Raw genomic sequence first — 22,756 nt, forward strand, 5'->3', positions numbered from 1 at the left:
ATGTAAGGACCAAGCAGTAGGAGCCATGTTTGTATCAAAAAACAGATCAGATTCATCCAAAAAAAGGTCGCTGTGGCCGGCCGGCTCACGGCTGGATATTTGTACATCTAACTAGTACATTTAACAAGAAATCAAATCCTCTACGCCCTCAGCTTCTCCGTCAACTCAGGCACCTTCTCGAACAAATCCCCCACCAACCCAACATCCGCCACCTGAAAAATCGGCGCATCCCCATCCTTGTTAATCGCCGCAATCACCTTGCTATCCTTCATGCCAGCCAAATGCTGAATAGCCCCCGAAATCCCCACCGCCAAATACAACTGCGGCGCCACCACCTTGCCCGTCTGTCCCACCTGCAGACTGTTGTCCGCGTACCCGCTATCCACCGCCGCACGGGAAGCACCGACCGCCGCCCCCAGCGTATCCGCCAACGGGAGCATAATCCTGTCAAACTCCTCCTTCGACTTCAACCCCCTCCCCCCACTGACAACCTTGGGCGCGGTCGCAAGGTCAGGCCTGTCTGACTTGGCGAGATCCTCCCCAACCCACTCGGTAGCGCTCTCAACCTTGGGGTCAACCCCCTCCTCCACTGCCGCTGTCCCATCAGCCGGCTCCGCAGCGGGGAAAGCAGTCCCACGGATGGTGATAATCCTCACCTCGTCCGAGCTCTCAACGGTAGCAATCGCGTTTCCGGCGTAAATCGGCCGGACAAAAGTCTTGTCGTTTTCAATGGCGGTGATGTCCGAGATTTGCTGGACGTCCAGCAGGGCGGCTACGCGGGGGAGGAGGTTCTTGCCGAATGCGGTGTGCCCGGCGATGACGTGGGTGTAACCCCCCTTTTTGATGTTTTCCACCAGCAAGGGGGCGTAGTTCTCCGGGAGGCCCTTGTCGTAGGCGGCGTTGTCGACGGCGATGATCTTTTCTACGCCGGGGACTTTGGCGGCTTGTTCGGCGACGGGCTTGATGGAGCTGCCGGCGAGGAAGGCATGGATGGTGCCGCCGAGTTTTTGGGCGGCGGTGATGGCGGAGAGGGAGCCTGTGTTGAGCTTGCCGTCGCGTTGTTCGAGGACGGCGAGGGCGGAGAGGAGGCGGTGGAGGGCGGCGGGGGTAGAGCGGAGGGGAGAGAGGGTTGCGGATTGGAGGCTTGGACGGGTGAGGGCCGAGAAGGCTCGGCGGGTGGTGGTTGAGAGCATCGTGATAGCAGAACTGGGGATCTGTTGAAGTGGTGCAAACTCGGAGGCCGGCTGCCGAAGAAGGGGGAGAGGTTCAATCGGTGAAAATCCGGAGCCGAGTCGTGGCCGGAGTTGGGAATGCCCAAAGGGGAGCAGCAGATGCACACAGATGCGCAGAATCAATCACACAACTGTCGATGACGGGTTGCGGCGGCCCGAGGTTAGCTTCTGATTGACGACCTTGCGATTGAGCGCATGGGGGGGAAGACCGTGGGACCGTGGGACCGTAGTAAAGTGGGGCATTTTCCAGAACCGGAGGGGTTGCTTAGCATTGTGGCTTGTAGCATATGATACTTATGGCTGGTGCGTGCTTTGGACAATATGAGTGGCTGGTGGGCTGTGTCCCACGTGACACGGGCGTTGCTTGGTGGTGGGTGCAGTGCTTGGCAGTTGCAGCAGGCTGAGCTGAGAACTGGCAAAAGCGGGCTCCTTCCCTCACCGTGGTCTGGCGCGCGAACAACATTTTCTCCAACGCGACTGACGGATCACGAACTCCCCGAAGCTGCGACCCCCATCGCGACCGCAAACATCTTGGATTTTTGACAGCCTACTTCGAATCAAGATCCCACCGGTTGCACTTGGCATTTGGATCATCCACTTCTTGCCAGCTGCCTTTTGCTTGCATTGGGCTGCGCTCCTTGGCCTGCAGACTCAACATCGTCGCCCTTTTTTTATTGATTTCATTAGCCCCGTCTTGGTTTTGCGTCTATCATCGCCACTGTCGCCGCCGTCACAATGGATGAGAGCATGGTTAGCTACGGGACACCCACCAACGGTGCATCCCCTGGCGCAAACCCAATTCTTTCGCAACCCCCTCTCCCGGATGTCAATGACCAGAACGAAGGTTTGTAGATTATTGTCTTGTCTTGTCTTGTCTTGTCTTGTCTGTTTTGTCTTGTCTTGGCCGCCCAGTCCCGGGCTAACGTGTTGTCGCCATGTGTAGATGTACAGATGGGTGATGGCCCAGAGCCAACAATCAAACAGGACAGCACCACGCCTGCACCAGGCGCCTCATCCGATAATCCCTTGGACGCGCCTGATCGTCCCCCTGCGGAATCGACAGCCCGCGAAGATGAAGAGATGGGCGACGCCTCTAAGAGCAGCGCTGACCAAGCCGATGGCGCTGCCGGGAACGAGGGGACCGGTGAGGTCAAGACCAAGGAGTCCGTCGAGAATGCCGCCAGAGAACATCTGATTTCGCAAACCCATGCCATCGTCCTCCCCAGCTACAGCGCCTGGTTCGACATGAACACCATCCACAGCATTGAGAGGAAAGCGCTGCCCGAGTTCTTCAACAACAGAAATCGAAGCAAGACACCGGCTGTCTACAAGGATTATCGTGATTTCATGATCAATGCCTACAGGTTAAACCCAGTCGAGTATCTCACCATCACTGCCTGCCGTCGCAACCTGGCCGGTGACGTCTGCGCCATCATGAGAGTCCACTCTTTCCTCGAGCAGTGGGGGTTGATCAACTACCAGGTACTTTTCACTTGGCGCGATGTTATATGCTCTACAAAAACAAAGAAAAAAAAACAAAAAAGTACTGACTTTAGCCACAGGTCGACACAGAACAGCGCCCATCGCACGTTGGACCACCGTTCACTGGCCACTTCAAGATCATCTGCGATACTCCTCGCGGCCTTCAGCCATGGCAACCCGCCGCAGACCCTGCCACCGTTGAGGGGCGGCCTAACAAGGACACAGAAGTCAAGGCGAGCGCTACACCCGCGCCAAAGTCTGAGCTCAACCTGGAAGTCGGCCGCAACATCTACGAGGCCAACGCTAAGAACACCAAGCTCACCAAGACCGAGAGCAAGACCAATGGAGAGACCCCAGCGACCAACGGTGTATCCGGGACCGACGAGCTCACCAAGACACCCATCATCAGAGTCAACTGCTACAACTGCGGCACCGACTGCACGCGCATCTACTACCACAGCTCCCAGGCCGATCCCAATTCGAAGGCCAAGTACGACCTCTGTCCAAGCTGTTACCTCGAGGGCCGCCTCCCAGGAAATCAAACCAGTGCCCACTACACCCGGATGGAGAACCCAACATACTCTTCCATTCTCGACAGGGACGCACCATGGAGCGATGCTGAGACACTCAGGCTGTTGGAGGGTCTTGAGAGGTTCGACGACGACTGGGGTGAGATCGCTGACTATGTTGGGACACGGACCAGGGAGGAGTGCGTGCTCAAGTTCCTCCAGCTTGATATCGAGGACAAGTACTTGGAGTCGGAGAAGGTGGATGCACCGGTTGGCCTGCAAATGCTGGGCAGTCATGGCGGTCAGCTACCATTCAGCCAGACCGACAACCCGGTCATGTCGGTGGTGGGCTTCCTGGCCAGCCTTGCGGACCCGGCCAGCACTGCGGCTGCTGCTGGCAAGTCGGCCGAACTGCTGAAGCAGAATCTTCGCAGCAAACTTGATGCCGTTCCCGAGGATCCCGAGGCCAATGGCAAGGGCAAGGAGAAGGAAGGCGAGTCCATGGAGCTGGATATCAGGCAAGAGGTTACCACCACCACCACCACGACAACGACCACAACCACCAAGACCAGCGCGCTGGCCAACATTCCTCTTGCGGCCATTGGTGCCAGAGCCGGCGGTCTTGCGTCGCACGAGGAGCGGGAGATGACCCGTCTCGTCTCCGCTTGCGTGAACATCACGCTGGAAAAGGACGAGCTCAAGCTCAAGTACTTTGACGAGATGGAGTCGATCCTGCAGTCGGAAAGACGTGAGCTGGAGAGGGCGAGGCAGCAACTGTTCCTCGATAGACTCTCGCTCAAGCGCCGCGTCCGCGAGGTTGAGCAGGGGCTCAAGGAGGCTGTTGCCACGGGGGGTGAGCAGGGCATCCGCATGGTGCAAGAGCTGGGGCTTGATGGGGAACGGGTGACGTTTGACGCGCCGGCGCCGGCTGGGTCGGTGCAGCCGCTTAGTGCTGACGGGCAGCTCAAGAGATATGAGTCTTAGTATGGCGATTTGGTTGCTGAAGAGGAGGGTCACGGTTCGGGAGTGGAGTTTGGCAGTGAGGAATCTGAGTCTGGGCAGGAGGAGAAAGAATGGACTCCAAGACCTGGGGTTCTGAGATACAGAAACGCGTTACTTGTGGTATGCGTGGGGGCCAAGTAGCTCGGCCAGGAGGTAGTTGCAAGGTGTGCACCCTTTACAAATACTTCCTTTTTCTTCTTTTTATTTTCTGTTCATTGGCGTCAAGGGTCGGTGCTCTGTGCAGGGGAGGGATGGATGAATGGTTTTTATGGGAGCTCTCGGAAGCAAATGGTGTCGTCAAATGCTACGCGTGGGCGTATGAAAAGAAAGACACTGGGCACCTTTTTGTTATGGCTTTACTATTTCTGTATCAAAATACCTACCTATCTTATTACAATGCAGCGGTTAGTGAGGGGTGAGGCGAGGTCTTGATGGCTCTGGGGAGGATATTTTGATTTGAGAAAAGGTCTGCAAGTTACGTTAGATGAGGTAGTGATTGGTGTAACCAGTGTTTTGGCGTATTGTTTATATTCAATCTCACAATGTGAGGCTGTGATAGGGGTACCGCTAACAGTAAGTAGTAGGCCGAGGTTGTTTCTTGCAGGTGGGACGGAGATAAATACCTAGCCTTGTGACCACCGGACTTGTCGATGACCCGGGAATGTTGTAGGTAGTTCGTCGGATTGGGTTTACATATATGATCATGGTCGTACGGGTTGGGCCTACTATCTCCGGTCTTCAGGGTCTTTGGTCATGATGAGTGTACAGGTACAAGGTGCATAATTGACATCTGCCCCGGGTAAAGCTTCATTCACTCACTCATCGGCGCGCATTATTTACAAGAGGTGCGATTGGAGGAGGAGAGGGTATCAATATGCATAAGGTTTTCCGCTGGCATGTGAATTCCCTGTTTCGGCTTCCTCCGCTAGGCCGTAACGAGCCGGTGGAGGGGAGGGACGAAAGCGACGTCAGGCTCAGCGCGGCATCCGTCACAGAACAGCAGGGAAGGCCCTTCACACGCCAACGGCATGGTCACAAGGGGCGGCCCCGCTGACTCGGTAACCCCACGGCCAGCTTGCAGCGTTGGAAGACTGAATGACGGCAAATAGCCTCGGCTTCAGGGGTCGTTCGGACAAGCGCACCCTGATGCACCTGCTTTTTTTCCAAGTGCCCCCCAGGGCAAGAGGGATCAGACGAGACGAGGCACGCACGCAAGAAGGAGATGTGAGTTGGGCGCGCCCGGGGGGGAGGCTTAATACATACATACATACATACATAACTGTGAAGGCCAGTATAACCGATGCCGATGTCACCCCGGACCCCCGAACCTGTGCATCCTTTTACCTAGGCTCGCGGAGAAAGCGGAAAGCATCACGCAAAGAAAGGGCCGACCCTGCTTCGGTCAATCGTCCCGCGGCTACTCTTCTCTCTACTACTACTACATACCACTCTGTACTATCGTAAATTCACAAGGGTCACCTACTACCCAACCTACTATCCTCTCCTTGACGTCTTTCATTTTCTTCCCAGCCCCCAAACAAATCTTTTGCTGTCTGTCCGTTGCCTCCTTAATTCCCCCCCTTCCCCGGCTTTTTAGCTCCACTTGCCTAGGAGAAGTTGGAATGTTTGCCGCGATCGCAAGGACCGCAAGGACAGAGGCTCGGTCGCCCGCTCTTAGGAATATCATTCCCAGACAAACCCAGACGCCACTGGTTCGTGTTCTCTCAAACCTTTCTTTTTCTTCCGCGCATACAGCTAACACAGTCGGCAATTCCAAAACAGAGATTGGCAACAATGGCTTCCAGAAGGAACAACTCCTCCCTGCCCGCCGGCTACGTCGAGGACAAGTCCAAGGGCCCAATGCTCCGCTTCCAAGACTCCCTCCCCAAGCTCCCCGTCCCAACCCTCGAAGAGACCGCGGCCCGCTACCTCAAGTCTCTCAAGCCTCTCCTCTCCCCCGCCGAGCTCGAGAAGAGCACAAAGGCGGTCCAGGAGTTCATCGCCCCCAACGGCCCGGGCCGCAAGCTCCAGGAGAAGCTCCTCGCCCGCCGCGAGGACCCCAAGCACAAGAACTGGATCTACGAGTGGTGGAACGACGCCGCTTACCTCTCCTACCGCGACCCCGTCGTCCCTTATGTCAGCTACTTTTACTCTCACCGCGATGACAAGCGCCGCCGCGACCCTGCCAAGCGCGCGGCGGCCATCACCACCGCCGCGCTCGAGTTCAAGAAGCAGGTTGACACGGGCACACTGGAGCCCGAGTACATGAAGAAGCTGCCGATTTGCATGGATAGCTACAAGTGGATGTTCAACTGCAGCCGTGTGGCTGCCAAGCCGGCGGATTACCCCGTCAAGTTTGACCCGGCGCAGAACAAGCACATTTTGGTGATCCGCAAGAACCAGTTCTTCAAGGTCGCGCACGAGGTCAACGGGCAGCAGCTTAATACCTCTGAGCTGGAGCAGGCGTTCCGTCGGGTTTATGAGCTCGCCGGGCAGCGGGTTCCTGCTGTTGGCGCGCTGACGTCGGAGAACAGAGATGTCTGGACTGACGCGCGCGCGAAGCTCTTGTCTGCCGACCCCAAGAACGCCCAGTCCCTCGAGGCGATCGAGTCGGCTTCGTTTGTCGTCTGCCTTGACGATGCGGCTCCTGTGACGCTTGAGGAGCGCGCGCATGCTTACTGGCATGGTGACGGGCAGAACAGGTGGTATGACAAGCCGCTTCAGTTCATTGTCAACGACAATGGCACGTCGGGTTTCATGGGGGAGCACTCCATGATGGACGGCACGCCCACCCACAGGCTGAATGACTTTGTCAACGACGTCATTTTCAACAACAAGCTCGACTTTGCCGACCCGACTGTCCGGAGCAATCTGCCCGAGCCTCAGGTTGTCAAGTTTGTCGTCAACAAGGAGGTGCAGTCCGAAATCGACAGGGCCATCACCGACTTCAACAACGTCATTGGCCAGCACCAGCTCGCGGTGCAGGCGTACCAGGGATACGGCAAAGGGCTGATCAAGAAGTTCAAGTGCAGCCCCGACGCGTACGTGCAGATGATCATCCAGCTGGCGTATTTCAAGATGTACGGCAAGAACAGGCCTACGTATGAGTCTGCCGCTACCAGACGCTTCCAACAAGGCCGTACCGAGACTTGCAGGACTGTTTCCGAGGAGTCAGCGAACTGGTGCAAGAGCATGGCTGATCCTGCCATTCCCGACTCTGAAAAGGTGACCCTGTTCAGAAAGGCGATTGATGGGCACTTGGAGTACATCTCTGCCGCGAGCGACGGCAAGGGCGTGGACAGGCATTTGTTTGGGCTGAAGAGGTTGTTGGGCAAGGGGGAGGAGGTGCCGGCTCTGTATCAGGATCCGGCGTATGGGTATTCTTGCTCGTGGTATCTCAGCACCAGCCAGCTGTCGAGCGAGTTTTTTAACGGGTACGGGTGGAGTCAGGTTATTGATGAGGGGTTTGGGATTGCGTATATGATTAATGAGAATAGGTATGTTTTTTTTTTTTGGTTTTTTTTTTCCTGGGCAGGTGTGGTGGAATAGGGTGAACAAGATTACTGACTGACTGGTGTGCAGCTTGAACTTCAACATTGTCAGCAAGGGCCTCGGGAGCGAAAAGATGAGCTACTACCTCAGCGAGGCGGCCGGCGAGATGAGGGACTTGTTGATTCCTACTCTTGAGGCGCCCAAGGCCAAGATCTGAGCTCACGGTTGAGGGATCTAACGGGGGGGCCTGCAAAAGATGGACGAACATAGAAAGACAGAAGATCAACATTTACAACAGACAGACAGAGACCGAGAGAAGAAGAAGGGCAAAACACAGTGCATGGGGGTTTCATACTGTTTTTTGTTTTGTTTTTTGGCTGTTTAGGAAAGAGGAGAGAGAAGGAAAGAAAGAAAGGCATATATAGCATTTACAGCTGGTTTGCTGGTTTGATTTGTTGGCTTCTTACACATAGACCATTACAGCTCGCGCCCTGCCTGCCTGCCTGCCTGCCTGCCTACCTGCTTGTTTTTGTTGTTGTTGGATAGGTTCCGTCCCTTTTTAACTAGCTTGGCTTGAGTGTTTTGTATTGCATCATTGCATTTTCAAGTCTCAGTTATTGTCTCCATCTCCAACAGGACACTTTTCAAGTGTGTGATATGAATATATATTTTGATATCTTAACTCCCCCTCTCTCCCTCTCTTCCTACCCCCTTACCCCGTACCAATCTTTCCATCCCTTCCCCCCCACCCCTTATTTCCACGCATTCAACCCAGCCCAAGGATCCTGCCCAGCACCACCCCCCTGATTGGGATTCGGATATCCCACCTGTCCCTGATACAACTGATGTTGCTGTTGCTGCTGGTGCTGGTGCTGGTGCTGATGCTGCGAAGCCGACCCCGGTCTCGGTGGCGCATTCGGGTTATAATACCCATCCCCATAGTTGATCATCTGCTGCGGCCCCAGCGGTGGCGGTCCAGGTGGTGGTGGCGGAGGCACAAAGTTAGGCGGTACATACCCACCACCACCAGCTTGCTGCTGCTGCTGAGGAGGTGGTTGCTGATAGCCTTGTGGTGGTGCGTTGGGATTCCCATACGTGTTGTGGCCAAACGAAGTCTGGTTCGGTGGCGGGGAAGCCGGTCCGCGCATGTGTCCCCCAAGATTGAAAGTCGATTGTGTTGCCGGAGGAGACGCCGGGCCAGGGATGCGGCCGTGAGAGCTAGGGTTGTAGATGGTGTTGAACCCCGACTGGCTCGACTGTTGCTGGTGATGCCCGTAGGTGGTCTGGGTCGGGGGTGGAGAGCTGGGAAGTGTATGCTGTCCGGAGGAGTAGCTACTCTTGTGATACGCCGGCCCGGTGTTGAAGGTGAGCGGTGCCGGCACCGGTCTCGACTGCTTGGGAGGTGAGGGTGGTTGTTCCATCGACATGCGCTCCATCAAACCCCTTAACCGCTCCTGCTCCAACGCAGCCTGTGAGCTCTTGCTTGCTGCCCGGGCCTGTTCGATTTGGTTGAGCAACTGCGCTCCTTCAGACCGCCGGTTGTTGACAAACGTGTCAACATTCTTCTCCATGCTCTCCACCGTTTCCCTCATCTCCTTGTACCAATTCTTGGCGCTCTGGAGACCAGCCTCCAAGTCCAGGAACTCCTGATATGCCCGCTTGTATCTGCCGATGACGGAAGCTCTCGTCCTCTGAATTGATTCGTATTTGCTCTGCTCCGCGCGGACCCGCTTATCCTGAAGGAGGTTGTTGAACGTTACTGTCAACTCCCGCATCATCGCCGCCTGCTTGTGAGTAGCTTGAACGAGACGGGTCTGGTAAGGCCTGAACTTCTCGAGCTCCTGTTGAAACAGCTGCTGCTCGTGCTTGACAATGCTCTTCTTGTTCAAAATCAAGATTTGAGAGATGTCATCATTGTGCGCCTGTGCCTGTTAGCAAACGCTCTCATACTGCCCCCATGAGTTCCTGGAAGACAACCCACCTTCTCCTTCAAGTCCTTGAGCACTTGGGTCCGTTCCCTTTTGATCAGGTTCAACTTCTTGAGGATATCCTCCACCTTGGCAATCTGCTCAACAACGCTCGGTCCCCCATCATCAAAATCGGCATCCAAAAGATTGGGTTCAGTCGACGGGCTATTCGTATTGCTGGCTTTGCGCCCTTTATTAACCGCCCTCTGGAACAACGCATCCACCTCGCCAGTCTCCGCAGCAAGACGCATCTCGTCAAACTCGTTCTGGTTTTGCCGCAACTTGGTGAACAGTTGTTGATCGCTCCGTGCTGCCTCGTCCAAAGCTTCCCGATAGCCTCGAATATCACTCCGTAGAGTCGTAGTAAGTCGCGAGCTTGGCTGCTGGGTCCACTCGCTATCATATTTCGACCTCATCTTTTCACACACGCTTTCCTCCATATCTAGTTGTTTTGCGCTCCTGTCCAAAACAGTCATGATGGCCTGTTTCTGACCATGCAAAGAGTCGAATATCGTCCCGGGATTCTCGTGGTCCGCAACGTCCACACACCATGTCCTGAAATCTTCATCGGGAAGAATTTCCTGATCAAAGCCACCCTTCAGAACTTGAAGAGCACCTGGCAGCCTCAAATAATCCAAACTCGCAGCCATCTCGCTGTTAGCTTGATCAACCCGCTCTGTCTCAGCTCTGACCAACTTCGCCTTCTCTTCGTCGTACAAGCTGGCCGACTCAGTGACCGCCAACGGCACAATTTTGGCAAACAGATCTGGCCCGGTAATTCGGGAGATGTCTTGCCCAGCGTAGAGCTCGCTCACTGGGATAGGCTTCGCAGCAGGCAGCTTGGCCACAGGTGGGACACCTGCTTCGGCAGGTACTGGCTGATGGTAGATGAAATCATTGTCCTTGTTAAGCTCACGTAGCTTGTCCTGAACCGCCACCCAGTGCCTCTTGGTGATTTCCTGCAATATGTACGGCGCATCCGCGTTCAAGTTTGCGTTTGGAGGCAACGTCCCCGGGAAACTGTGAGAGATTTTGTTCGCATCACGGGCAAGTGCCTCCGCCACCTGTAGACGTGCAATAGCCATACCGTGCGAGTTCGCATCGTCGTCCGCCAAGGCCTGGAAGTATTGCGCCATCGATGTCATGAGGTTGTACTTGGCTTGCACCATCTGAAGCCAGACCTTTTCGAAAATGGCCCTGTTGACATTGTCCTGGACACCCTCGGCTGCTTGTCCGTACAGAGTAGCTGCTTGACTCGCGAGCTTGGCCAATAACCCAACCTTTTTCTGGTCTGTGATCTGTTTCTCGAGGAACACCTCCTGCGCCTGTGCCAGCATGATATTGATCAGGGTTTTGACCGTTTCCCGACTCAGGTCTGCCGATGGCGCATGGAGGAAGTTTTCGTTGATATAAGTAAACATGCCAGCCGAGGCCTGGAAAGAATGGTAGGCGGTTTTCAGGCCGGATTCTTCGGTTCGAGTCTGATGGGCAGCATGGCAGGAGAGTACGGCCGAGATATTGAAGATGATAGAGGCCTTCTCAAACGCCAGCGAGTGTTGCGAAGTGGGCTTGTGCGTGAAGGCATCGAACCTGGATCAACCGAGGTTAGAACGACATCTCAACAAGCCGGGACATGATGAGCATATGTTACCATGTAAAGGAGATCTTGATGTGCTGCTCGTCAACCGGGAAACGGAGGTCCAGAAGCTCTAGCTGGCCATAATACCGATACAACAGGTCCCTGCCAGCGGTGCTGTCCTTACCAGCACCACGCATGTCCTGGCGTAACCGGTTGATGGCGGCGCATTCTTCTGCGTAGCGCTCCGGGTCATCGCCGTAGGTATTCTGGATATACGACTTGAGGGGCGAGATCCAGTCGATCTCATTTGTGGCCTTGAGAGGCACGGCGATCATGGGCGCTTGTGCCATGTTGGGCACTTGCTGGGTGTGGTGTTCAGTTCAGTCGACCGTTGCGCAAACCAGAAACGGGCTCGTTGACGCTGAGGGTGGTTTTTAATTCTCGGCACGGCATTCATAAACCCAAGGCTTCCCGATGGGGGTCGCATACGACGCGGCCAGTCGACGTACGTGTGGTGGCGTGAACGGTATTGCTTGCAGCTGGGAGTGAAGACGCGGTGCACGGCCCGGGTTAGGTTAGGTTAGGTGAAGGTTGACAGGGCGGGGTTGGCAGAGAGAGGGCAGGTAAGGCAAGGTTAGTAGGCAAGTGGCGTGGTGGAGTAGTGAGAGGTTAGCGGAATAAGGTGCCGTCGGTAGTGGGCTTCCGCGAGATTCCTGTCTGCAGTGAGACGGAGATGTAAAAGGTCAAGCCAGGCATTGGGTGAGCAAAGAACAAGGTCCGAGGTGAGGTGGGATGAGTGGACGGAGAGCAGCAGTTCACAGCGAACATGGGATACCTACCTAAGCAAGGTGTTGATAGCGGCGGCGGCGGCAGGCGGCACACCCCTTGGCGGCTAATAGGGCGGGGAGAACCCGCAATGACGCTGAGCTGCCCCTCCTTCACCCTACACCAGAGGGGCTTGATCCTTGTTCCTCTTTTCGGGCCTCAATGACATGCCTGATATGTGGATGTTATCTCTCAGAGAACCGAAAGGGGGTTGTATATATTAACAAGAGAATATAGCAGAACGGCGCCATTAAACAGACACTCGAATCTCATCCAATAGCTCATCATCTCTCAGTTGGAGTTAGCCGCGCAATGCACACCTCTGCATCTCTAGCGGCCTACGCCTCTAATCCGAGTCCCCACCCACCGTGCTCTGGCATTCAGGGACCACAAGAAGTGTCTTTTTCCCAACACCGTCATCTCGCGATGCAGCTGACGCCATAACGACTGCACCACCAACACGCATTGCCCATGTCAGATAGACTTTAAGCATTGTGAGATAGCCGCCGGGCGTGTCCTCCTTCTTTTCTTCCATGACCTTGGTTCTGCTGCGTCCAGTTCTCAGCCAGTGTGCCAGTTCATATCACCGCAGTCTTTGAGACTCCTAGCTTGGACACTGTGAAGATCCGGTGTGACAAGTTGCGTTCCAGCACACTATCACCTGCCTAAGCTCAGTCTCGTCAAATGAGTAAATCATAGGCATCCACCCAAAGTCCCATCCATCGCTGATTGGCATACGCAGACCGCCACGCAATATCGTCGTCGTCTTAATTTATCGTTGGTAGTCGCCCTCACCACAAAATAGTTGAACACACAAAAGTAGGTTAACCCGTACTATACTGTGAACTACCTTATGCCTTAAGAGTAAATTAATAGGCCTTTAAACTATGTTTGAAGGCCTATGGACTATTTTTAAAGGCCTATGGACTGTCCTTGAAGGCATGTAAACATACTTTAATATCCCAATTATTTGTGGGCAGGGTGACTGTCAAGACACCCCCAAGCTCCTCGAACAGTTAATTACCAAAACGAATAACGGAATACAATGCCAAGAAGCAGCATAACCAGAGCGTACTGGCGAGTATTATCGGCGGTCCAATCGTGGGCGGGGGAGGGGGGGTTTTCTATGCCCTCAAGGGGTCTCGGCAGGGAGTCTAGGGTACTACTACAGTGGAATGGAGAAACAAGGTTGATTATGAGCTCCAAGCTATTATTAAATAACAGCAAGATCCCGGATATAAATTGGTGCTGGAATGTTTCTGGAACGAAGGCTTTGGGTTCAAAACGATGGTTTCACACGGCGGGTTAGTCCTGAACAGTTCAGGGGTTGAAAAGGGGCAACGGGATGACGAGCTGGGAAGCCTCATACATTATAAACCAGATATGCTCTTGCGCAGATTTGTGGTGGGCGACTGGTGGGAACATTTATCGCCTGTTTAAAGCTGTGAGAGACTATCACACTATGTGTATTTATTACAAAAGAAGAACCCCAGAGGTACCGCTGCGTGTTCCCCTTCGCTAGGCTACTCAAACCACTGCTACTGACTCGCAATATGATAGTACTTCATAATCATCTGCTCATCTGCATTCTGCCCGGATTCCTCTTCCAACCTTTCTGATACCTCGTCAAGCCTCTCAAGCTACCGAATCTGAGAGGGAACAGTCTTCATCCAAATGCTCCGGAGAAATTCGAGAGATAGTCGAATGAGCACCGAGAAAAGCTGGAAGGGCGGAAGTATAAAATCCAATTTACTAAGCGCAGTCTGTTCAAGTATCTGAAAACTGACAAACCTTCCACAAATTGCTGACAGAGATGGTCCTGACTCCGCAAATCGAGCGTGAACGGTGTGCTGCGGGGCAGCGGTCACGTCCGGAGCTCCACAAACCCCCCGCTGCGGGGAGATTGTGGAGTTCTCCGGTCCGGCGTTGAACAGTGAGGGGCAATCCAGTTGCATTGTTCAGACGAATAGCCCCAAGCACAGCATAGAATGCCATGCAGCAGAAGGGTTCCTGCTACTTTGCTTCTCGTTATCCGGAATGTGCGTTTCATGGGGGGACACGGGGGGATTCTGGCCAACAAGAGGGGCCGGAAATAGGCTGATTCAAGGCCGATCTCACAAACCGATCCCCCCTTCGCCCTACCGTACAAGACGTCAAGAAGCGAAGCTAGGGGTTCCTAGATGACAGCGGCGCTACCTATTAGTGATGCCCGGCGTCGATATTTAAGTCCCGAAGTCCCATCCCGATCTGACGTGCTCAGGTTACTTTCTCGGGTTATTTGCTGCTCTCCCTCTCAATCTTTTCTGTTTTGTGACAATCGTGGTAACCAGAGCTTCTACTACTCTACCCAGGAAGAATCAGAACAGCAACAATGGCTTTTGAGCGTAAGATGCTGCGTTCCCGAGATGCGGGGGAAGCTCCTGAACTGACACACGCATCCAGGTCTCGTCAGATTTGTGCCCAAGGGCGACACCAGTAAGGTCCTGGTCGGAGAGCCAGTAGACAGCTCTGTCGATGTCGGTCTCGCTGTCTACAAGGGAGAGGAGGTCCAGGTCAAGGTTTACAGCGGAAGCTCCGTTCTCGATGCCGGCTCACCAACGGGCGAGACCGCCGTCATCGGCCAGATCCTCTCGCCCGTAACGGCCAACGAGGCCGGCACAATCCGCTGCATCGGGTTGAACGTAAGTTCTTAGTAGCAGCCTGAAGGAGACTCGGGAACATGACTAACATCTTCAACAGTACAAGCGCCACGCCGAGGAGGCCAAGATGAGCATCCCCGATATCCCGACCCTCTTCCTGAAGCCCCCTACCTGCCTTGCCGGCCCCTACCCAGAACCCACCATCATCCCCAAGCACACCATCGCCTCCGACTCGGCCGACTACGAGTCCGAGCTCGCCATCATCCTCGGCAAGGAGGCCAAGAACGTCTCCGAGGCCGACGCTCTCGACTACGTTCTCGGATACACAGCCTGCAACGACATCTCCTCCCGTGCCTCCCAGTTTGCCCAGACGCAGTGGTGCTACTCCAAGGGTTTCGACGGCGCCTGCCCTATCGGCCCCGTGTTGGTCTCCAAGGATGTTATCAAGGATGTCGGCAAGCTCAGACTTAGAGGGTTGAAGAACGGAAAGGCAGTTCAGGACAGCCCGCTCACTGATCTCATCTTCTCCGTCGAGCAGATCGTCAGCTTTGTGTCACAAGGCACGACTCTGCCCAAGGGCACAGTCATCATCACTGGCACCCCCGCTGGTGTCGGCTTTGCTCACAAGCCTCAGGAGCTTCTCCATGACGGTGACGAGTTTATTGTTGAGATTCAGCCACATATCGGCAGCTTGGTGAACAAGCTGCAGAACGAGAAATAGAATGGTTAGGGAATGGGAGGGGTTAGACTTTGAAGAGGTGGTGGTGTGCCACACTCGGAAAAAACGAGGATGGTTATAGATAGAGTTTACAGCATCACTATCACCAACCCAAAAAAAGGAAATTTTCATCATCAGAATGCAAATTAGCTACCATGGAATAAACTTCGGGATAGAAGCAGACTTTGTTTACAGAAATGGCGGCTTCTGATATCACAAAGTCAAAACATATATAAGTTTCTTTTTTAAAGAGCATCCTTCTTCTTGACATCTTTTTCACTCTTCCAGACTCGACTTCCAAATCCCGCAATTAAAAACATTTTTTCCAAACCATCCATCCATCCATCCATCCATCCATCCATCCATCCATCCATCCATCCATCCATCCATCCATCCATCTATCTATTTATCTATCTATCTATCTATCTATCTATCCTACCATCACACTCACTCCTTTTTTCTCTTTCCAACACTAATAACCATTATGACCTCCAAACACACACCGCTCCCGGCCGCCGCCCTCCCTTCTCGTTCGCCCATCACGAACAAAAAATCTCCAAGCATTGCCTGCACGCGGTGGAAGAACACCGCCACCAAGCCAAAAACACACCCATCGTCGACTGCTCACGGAGAAAGAAAAAAACGGGCACTCAAGCTGGAAAAGCAGCAACTCGAGGTGGGAATAGAGCGTCAAACAATTTGAAAAGAGGGCCCGCCGAGCAGAAAAGTCGAGTCTTGGATTGGAGAGGGAGCGCTACAAGAATAAGAATATTAAGCTCAAGCACAAGATTTTGAGGGCTGAAAGGGATAATAAGGAGAGGGTGGGGGTTAGGATTGTTGAGGAGATTGCCAGGGCGAGAATGGAGAGGGTGAGGTTGGAGGAGGAAGTTACCACCATAAGGATGGAGAGGGAGGTTAGGAGGGTCAAGTTGGACGAGGAGATTACTAAGATGAGGATGGAGAGGGTCAAGTTGGAGGAAGAGGTTCTCGCGAACCTGATGGAGGCGCAGGTTCTCGCCCAGGGGAGGGATAATAAAGGTGTGGAGGGGGTTAGGTTGGAAAGGGAGGCTGATAAGATTATGATGGAGGCGCGGGTTTTGGCCCAGGAGAATGTTGATAGAGTTGCCGAGGGGCAGAGGTTGATGGAGGAGGTTGGTAGAGTCCGGGCGGAAACGGAGATCCTGGAGATGGTGAGGCAGGAGCATGGTTTGAGGTGGGAGAAGATGGTGAGGCTGCGGCAAGAGGAGATGATGGGGGGTAGGGGATAGGAGGTGACATCCCATGGTTATTTTCGTCTCATATAAGCTCTTGCTTGTACTCTCTATCAGTCTATACCCTTGATAGCATCCAATCAAGCAAATCTACTCAAGCAAACCAGGCAAATTCTCCTCGATGTACTCCACCACCGCGTCAGGCCCCTTGTCCACCTGCAAACCCTGAGGCAGGGAGAAAGTCTTGAGGTCTGGGACGATTTCTTTGGCGATGGCGATGATCTCGGCTGCTTGCTCGGGGGTCCACATGGAGGCAGTGAACTACTTCCTGTTAGACTTATGGTTTGGAGAGTAAGGCTGAAGGGGCATACCAGGACGTTGGGCTGAGCTGCCTCGACAGTTTCTTTTACTTTGTCAATGCCTATTATGTATGTTAGCTCGGGTACTGTAGAGTTCGTAAGGGGGTATAAAGGGGTGCCTACTCTCTGCATTGCCAGCGTGGATGATGGTGTACTTGTCCTTGACATCCTCCACAACCCGGCCGATGAGCCGATAGGCGCGCTCGGGGGCCGTGTTGACGGTGACGAGCTTGAAGGGGCCGAGTGGTTGAGACATTGTGTTTGTTGTATCTGGACAAGACTCGGTATGTTTGTTTGGCTAAAGGGGTTGATGTGTTACACAGTCAAGAGCGATAGACAAGAACGAGTGGGTGAGACTACATCCCCGTCAACGGGAAAAGATATGCCGTCATTTTGCGGGCGAAATGGAACAATACAAACTCCTATTACTACCTGATTCGAGACTAGCAGCCATTTATTCGTCCATAGAAGAGGAGGCATCGCTGTGATGGTGTAACCTTGCACCATATGCTCTTGGCAACTTGAGGAGTTCAATCTAGGTCCAAAGATGGGTGATAGTTGTCCCGTAAGCAACGCTGAAGCTGTCAAAAGAAAACCCCGCTGGGGTGGGCGAGTTTAAACCCGAGAACCGAGCGATTGGAAAGCGCGGAGTCCAAATGTATTAGCCGGCGTGGTATGGGGGTTCGGGTTAGGGTCTGTAGCGTCTTTTGCGGAGGTCTATATGGCGTAGCTACGTTCATGAAGTTTGACCATCGGGCTGCTCATGGTGATATGTACCATAACCTTTTTCTCAGGAGGAGAAATGAAGCCGAAGCAATCCTTGGAGAAGTCAAACTTCTGTAGGGGCTGATGGTCGACGCCGGAGTCTGTGCGTCTGGAACCAGTCATATCCCCAACCCTATTATAGTCAAGTACAAGACCGTTTGTTCAAGGAAATGACGACACTCAAATCTTTCAATCTTGTTCTCAACAAATTTCTTCGACATCTCATGGGTTTATTCAGCCCGGCCCTAACATACTGCCCCTTTTCTCAATCACAACTCTCGCTATGAGATTGGCTGGACACCTCGCACGGCTTCCACTCCCGTCTTTCCACCAACGGTGTCAGCCCGCATATCGCGTCCATTCCCTCGGGTCTAGACCATCCAGTCAGCTTCACGAGAGAAGGCCGCAGAGCTGGAACAAGACTTCTGCCACGCACGTGGGTGGAGTCCCTTGCATTTTTGTCTCCCTCTAATCCTTTGATGTTCAAGCACGATGCTTGCGACATCGGATTGCAGCTGGCTGTTGGACGTTGGGGGCTCACGATGGTGCAAGCGCTGACGGTGTGCATCTTGCCACCCAAACAATTCGAAGCGAGCCGAGGCCAAGTGGGCTTCTTGACTATGGCTAGAGCACCCTATTCGTTCGGCGATGAACAAGGAAGGTATCACGAAAAGCGTCGGTGTGCTATCCATCCCATCCTGACATGCCTGACCGAGCTAGGTTTCACCTGCCATACATGAGAAGAGAAAAACTATGAACTAACTGAAATGACATAGCCAACTTGGTAATAAGCACCACGAGAATTTCCTGATGTCGAATAAAGACGTGCTCGTCCGCAGCCACTCATGAGCATCAGCCTTATCTCCGGCACATGTCTGGACCCCCACGAATGATCCAGATTTGGCAGACCCTATTTCGACTACTATGGAAGGGATCCGAGTGAGCACCCGCTGCCCGTTCCGAGTTGGGAAGGCGGCCGAAGAGGTTATCGTGACCTCCAGCCGTCACTTGGTGACTTGCGGGATTTCATTCTCGCTCTCACAGCATTTACCAAAGTCAGCAAGGGCAGCGGCTACCGACATCGGTCCGCCAATAAACATATGCAGTTCAACCCACGGGATTGAGTCTTGCAAAGAAGGCCGACGGTGCTCCCGCTTCCGATGGATTCGGGCATGCGGACAGCTAGGTTGGGCACGCCCGGCCAACGACATCAGCTAGAAGGCCAGTGGATCACCAACATCCCAAGGGCCGTAAGGTTAACTAGGCTCGCGCGGCACTTGGATTTTCGTACGACTATGACGTCTCTGATTGGATCCAACGGCATCCTTCTGGAAGTTTTCTACTGCTGGACAGGTTGAACACCCCCGACTGACCCTTTTATGACTTGCCGATATGCTGTGTTACCCAACCTCGCCAACAAAAGTTCATGTCATCGACAGCAAGTCTTGAAGAATCAGCTGCCTGTTTGCCGAGATGCGTACAGTTTCCAATGATATGACTGATATCTGGAAGATGTGCGTTGCAGAGAGGGGTTTGGCGAGACCAATGGAGCCGCGGCCAAAGTGGGTAATCCGCCAGGATGGAATATCACGGAGCGCTCTATCCTGACCAAAAAGAATGAAGGCAGGTGACCGAGTTTCATCAATCACGATCGGGCGGATCCGGTCAAGAAGCGACTCTGAAGCGGGGACAGAGATGGAAAATTGATAGTAGCGATGGTAAGGTAGGTTCTCCCCCCACGCTCGGCGATATTGGCATCCCATATGTATGCCAATGGATACCGCGGGTGAAACCCAAAGTTGGGCCTTCCAACTTTTCCCCTTTACGGAGCTCAACTGAGGCTATCGTGAACTGGCTGGGGCACATGCATTGTGTAGCACTTGTCCCCAGCCCGTGCCGCCACCACCGCTCCTCAAGCGTTCAGGGCGTTGACAGGTTCCCGACAGAGGGGCCGAGTAGCTGCCGTGCAGGTCTTCAAAAACGACACCGAGCCAATGGAGGACCGCAGTACAAGGCAGGCGCCAAAGCACCGTGTCGGATGCCGGTGGTGTTGAAGGTCTCTCGGACTGTGAAACATGAAGATTGGGCTGGGTTGGCCATTGAGGTCGCTTGGCGGACAGGCTCTCATTGGTGCCCTATTCCCAGCAAGCTCGCCAGGGCATGGAACAGACGTCACCAAACACAAGCCCTGATCACCCCGCAGTCGCACCCGGAGGACGGGATTGCGGACATGTCCTTTTGATGGAACCGTGATGGCATGATACCCCAGGACACAAGTCCCGCAGGTGTCAGCCGGATTGCCGCTGATCGGGATGTCCTCTCAAGGACAAGAGGGGACCTGTTGTTGAAGAGCGGTGTGCTATGTGCTTTTTTGGACTGATGGACGCCTTCCAGCGGCTGATGGCAGCATTGCGCGGCTGCCGACGGGCGTTGAAGACATTGCCCGGGGCTGTGTCCGTTCTCTTACTCACTGCCCATACGGATATGTAAGGTAAGGTCAGCAAGCAGCTGCAAGACGGATCAGCACATGCGCCAGAAGGAATACTCCAACTTCGTGATCCAGCGGCGTGCCTCTACACAAAGCGTCGTTGATATGTACCATCAGCCTCACGTTCTGTGTTGTGTGCAACAGGGTTCTGAGTCCTGACCGAGTGATCTCATGGCTTGCTGAAGAAAAAGCTGGGTGTCATCGCCTATTGGGTGTTTTCAGTCTACCTCGGGTGTGACAGGAACATGGTACGGCAACGATGCTGAGAGGTCAATTGGACGGATATCTCGGTGGGACTGGAATGGAGTGGTGGACTTGGAAAAAACCCAAATCCAAAAAATAAGAGCCCAATTTGTTTTCCCAAGGTTTGGAATGCCTCGTGACCCTTTCTAATCATGCCACACCGCCGCATTATCCGCTGCATCTCTTTTTTTCTGTCTCTAGTCCCCTGTGGTCGCCTTGTTGCTGCTCGACGACGCCTTCGGGTCACTTCTTTGGGTCTTTTCTTGGCTCTCTTTTCGAAGCGCCCCAAGAGAAGGAAGGTAGTCTTGGGAGGCGGCTCACAGAGTCCCCAGACTTTTTTTTTGCTTTTTCTTTCCGTTGATGCAAGCCAAATCATTTTCGCATACTGTGTCGAGAGAGGAGTAATAGTACCTGGTGACATCAAAAGTACCCGAGTTGGTTTCTTGGGTTGTATAGGAACAAAGAGTAGATAGCCATGCAATTGCAGGTATCTCTCATGTCTTGCTGCAAAGCCCGTGCCCAGCTTGGGTTGATGGATGCCGTTTGTCGAGGGGGGTTCTCTTTTATGCTTTTTTTTGTAGTTTCCCCAAACTACCCCCCACCTTGTAGTGTGTGTGCGTGCCTGTGCGCAGTGACTGTGCCCCCTTTTTTTTTTTTTTCCTTTTTTTGTGCAATTCCTTATTTGGGAGGGGAGGGACTGGGATCTTTAAACCTGGCTCTTGTGCCCGAGGAATTAGGGATTGGAAGATATAAAGGGTAGACACCTCCCACACTTTTCCCTTTGGCCTTTGGGCAGAAGCATCATCATCTCTTCAAGCCTTTACCAAACGTTGTCATTGTCAACTCTTTCAAAGCTGCCATTAAGCTATACCTACACCATCCATCTACCTATTTCACCAGCCATAGCACTCAGCTGTTGACTCACCACTTACACACACTTGTGTCCACCTCTATACACACACATACCTACCACACCATACCTCACAATAGCAACCACAACAGCAACCACCACCACCACCACCACCACCACCACCACAACAACAACACAACATCAAAAATGGCCGCTGTCGAATACCAAGAACTCGTCAACAACTGCTGCTCCTTCTGCTGCAAGGCCATCGACTTTGGCACCCACGACTACTGCCCGGCCAGCGAGCACCCTTACAAGGGGTGCCCTTATTGAAAGAGCAGAGGGCACAATGCAGATCCATTGTATACAAAGCCCGCCCGATTGGGATGGCTGCAGTGAAGCGAGACAGCATATGCACACCCTTCCTCGTTCGGCACGCTTGGCTCAGGAACAGGGGGGGATTGACGGCATCTACCGTTCCCCCCTTGGAGTTGGGAGTTGAGGTTGTCTCGGTGAATTGGTGATCCCCATATTTTTCATCGGGGAGATAATTCCCGGATCGACGATGGAGAGAGGAGGGGAGAGGAGGGGAGGATGTCACTCGTAATGGATGCAAGGCCGAGGGCGTCAATTTCATGATTCCCTTTCGGTGGAGAGGCACTGTTGATGAGACATGGGGCGGATCAATCCCTTTTTGCACTTTCGTTTTTTGGGAGCACAGACATGGATGAGAAGGAAACAAGTGATTTTATGGTGTATAGGGGGCATGGGATATGGAGTCACTCTCTGGGACTGTTCTGGGCGTGTGGGCATTTTGTTTTTCTTTTTGGCAGATACCCCCTTGATAGCCTGTTTTTTGTTCAATCCTGTAACAACTCTGTTGTATTCTATTTTTTGCAACTTTTCGTGTGACTAACTAGCTTATGATACCATCTTTGCAAACACATCTGAACGTCCTACCCGCCCAATGGTCATGCACGCATACCTGCAACCGACTGCTTCCGTCCAGAAAATAGATCGATATCTTGACCCTACCTACCCTTGACCGACCATCGTGAAGACAACAGCAGCAACGGCAACCGTGCGCAAGTGACCCTGCCTGCCTACCCTGCCTGCTCGGTTGCTTGCCGCCGGGCGCTTGCCCGCCCACTGCCACGGCGATGCATGAAATGTTTATGTAGGACGCCACGGCTAGGGGAGTGTTTTGTTTGGTGTTCTCTTTTGGGTTGTTTATACATGATATTAGCCTAGTTGAAGAATGCCTTAGGTGGTAGCTGGCCCGGCCTGGCAATATGCGGCCCATCATGGGACGCACGAGACAGGAAAATAGAGTGATGTTGCTCTCGAGCGGCCGCCTCGGTTGGGGTTTGTGAGGGGTGGAATGAAATCCTATTT

General features: G+C 53.5%; 7 protein-coding genes across 7 annotated transcripts; 4 read left to right on the forward strand and 3 right to left on the reverse strand.

The window, feature by feature from the left end:
- Positions 1–140: 140 nt before the first annotated feature.
- ETF1 (Electron transfer flavoprotein alpha-subunit) lies at positions 141–1,193 on the reverse strand (the record flags this gene model as incomplete). Its single annotated transcript, XM_062948652.1, has 1 exon — positions 141–1,193. The coding sequence occupies one exon, from the start codon at positions 1,191–1,193 to the stop codon at positions 141–143; it is 1,053 nt and encodes a 350-aa protein (XP_062797606.1).
- Positions 1,194–1,657: 464 nt separating this feature from the next.
- On the forward strand, positions 1,658–5,114 carry ssr2 (SWI/SNF and RSC complex subunit Ssr2). Its single transcript, XM_062948651.1, has 3 exons — positions 1,658–2,076; positions 2,176–2,714; positions 2,795–5,114. The coding sequence occupies exons 1-3, from the start codon at positions 1,968–1,970 to the stop codon at positions 4,205–4,207; spliced, it is 2,061 nt and encodes a 686-aa protein (XP_062797607.1). The 5' UTR covers positions 1,658–1,967; the 3' UTR covers positions 4,208–5,114.
- A 223-nt stretch (positions 5,115–5,337) lies between these two features.
- CAT2 (Carnitine O-acetyltransferase mitochondrial) lies at positions 5,338–8,221 on the forward strand. The gene is made up of 3 exons (XM_062948650.1): positions 5,338–5,937; positions 6,008–7,722; positions 7,808–8,221. Exons 1-3 carry the CDS (start codon positions 5,848–5,850, stop codon positions 7,932–7,934), a joined length of 1,932 nt encoding a protein of 643 aa, XP_062797608.1. The 5' UTR covers positions 5,338–5,847; the 3' UTR covers positions 7,935–8,221.
- A 229-nt stretch (positions 8,222–8,450) lies between these two features.
- BRO1_1 (bck1-like resistance to osmotic shock) lies at positions 8,451–12,066 on the reverse strand. Its single transcript, XM_062948649.1, has 3 exons — positions 11,336–12,066; positions 9,699–11,274; positions 8,451–9,639 (listed from the first exon to the last, which is right to left on the reverse strand). Exons 1-3 carry the CDS (start codon positions 11,611–11,613, stop codon positions 8,470–8,472), a joined length of 3,024 nt encoding a protein of 1,007 aa, XP_062797609.1. The 5' UTR covers positions 11,614–12,066; the 3' UTR covers positions 8,451–8,469.
- Positions 12,067–13,825: 1,759 nt separating this feature from the next.
- On the forward strand, positions 13,826–15,547 carry QC764_601320 (uncharacterized protein). Its single transcript, XM_062948648.1, has 3 exons — positions 13,826–14,472; positions 14,531–14,769; positions 14,825–15,547. Exons 1-3 carry the CDS (start codon positions 14,460–14,462, stop codon positions 15,446–15,448), a joined length of 876 nt encoding a protein of 291 aa, XP_062797610.1. The 5' UTR covers positions 13,826–14,459; the 3' UTR covers positions 15,449–15,547.
- A 346-nt stretch (positions 15,548–15,893) lies between these two features.
- Positions 15,894–17,581, reverse strand: QC764_601317 (uncharacterized protein). The gene is made up of 3 exons (XM_062948647.1): positions 17,139–17,581; positions 17,028–17,077; positions 15,894–16,977 (listed from the first exon to the last, which is right to left on the reverse strand). The coding sequence occupies exons 1-3, from the start codon at positions 17,269–17,271 to the stop codon at positions 16,807–16,809; spliced, it is 354 nt and encodes a 117-aa protein (XP_062797611.1). The 5' UTR covers positions 17,272–17,581; the 3' UTR covers positions 15,894–16,806.
- Positions 17,582–21,568: 3,987 nt separating this feature from the next.
- Positions 21,569–21,694, forward strand: QC764_601310 (uncharacterized protein; the record flags this gene model as incomplete). The annotated part of the gene is made up of 1 exon (XM_062948646.1): positions 21,569–21,694. One exon carries the CDS (start codon positions 21,569–21,571, stop codon positions 21,692–21,694), a length of 126 nt encoding a protein of 41 aa, XP_062797612.1.
- Between the last annotated feature and the right edge of the window lie 1,062 nt (positions 21,695–22,756).

The sequence above is a fragment of the Podospora pseudoanserina genome, chromosome 6 (genome assembly GCF_035222485.1).
Source record: "Podospora pseudoanserina strain CBS 124.78 chromosome 6, whole genome shotgun sequence".
Taxonomy (NCBI): domain Eukaryota; kingdom Fungi; phylum Ascomycota; class Sordariomycetes; order Sordariales; family Podosporaceae; genus Podospora; species Podospora pseudoanserina.

Bases quoted from the DNA above. Each gene is read 5' to 3' on its own strand.
- ssr2 (XM_062948651.1), top strand. From the start codon at position 1,968: ATGGATGAGAGCATGGTTAGCTACGGGACACCCACCAACGGTGCATCC. The intron at 2,077-2,175 runs GTTTGTAGATTA...CGCCATGTGTAG, and splicing joins TGTCAATGACCAGAACGAAG to ATGTACAGATGGGTGATGGC. The intron at 2,715-2,794 runs GTACTTTTCACT...CTTTAGCCACAG, and splicing joins GGGGGTTGATCAACTACCAG to GTCGACACAGAACAGCGCCC.
- CAT2 (XM_062948650.1), top strand. From the start codon at position 5,848: ATGTTTGCCGCGATCGCAAGGACCGCAAGGACAGAGGCTCGGTCGCCC. The intron at 5,938-6,007 runs GTTCGTGTTCTC...ATTCCAAAACAG, and splicing joins GACAAACCCAGACGCCACTG to AGATTGGCAACAATGGCTTC. The intron at 7,723-7,807 runs GTATGTTTTTTT...ACTGGTGTGCAG, and splicing joins TATATGATTAATGAGAATAG to CTTGAACTTCAACATTGTCA.
- BRO1_1 (XM_062948649.1), bottom strand. From the start codon at position 11,613: ATGGCACAAGCGCCCATGATCGCCGTGCCTCTCAAGGCCACAAATGAG. The intron at 11,275-11,335 runs GTAACATATGCT...CGGTTGATCCAG, and splicing joins ATCAAGATCTCCTTTACATG to GTTCGATGCCTTCACGCACA. The intron at 9,640-9,698 runs GTGGGTTGTCTT...TAACAGGCACAG, and splicing joins TCAAGGACTTGAAGGAGAAG to GCGCACAATGATGACATCTC.
- QC764_601320 (XM_062948648.1), top strand. The intron at 14,770-14,824 runs GTAAGTTCTTAG...TAACATCTTCAA, and splicing joins TCCGCTGCATCGGGTTGAAC to CAGTACAAGCGCCACGCCGA.
- QC764_601317 (XM_062948647.1), bottom strand. From the start codon at position 17,271: ATGTCTCAACCACTCGGCCCCTTCAAGCTCGTCACCGTCAACACGGCC. The intron at 17,078-17,138 runs GTAGGCACCCCT...CATACATAATAG, and splicing joins CCACGCTGGCAATGCAGAGA to GCATTGACAAAGTAAAAGAA. The intron at 16,978-17,027 runs GTATGCCCCTTC...AACAGGAAGTAG, and splicing joins CAGCTCAGCCCAACGTCCTG to TTCACTGCCTCCATGTGGAC.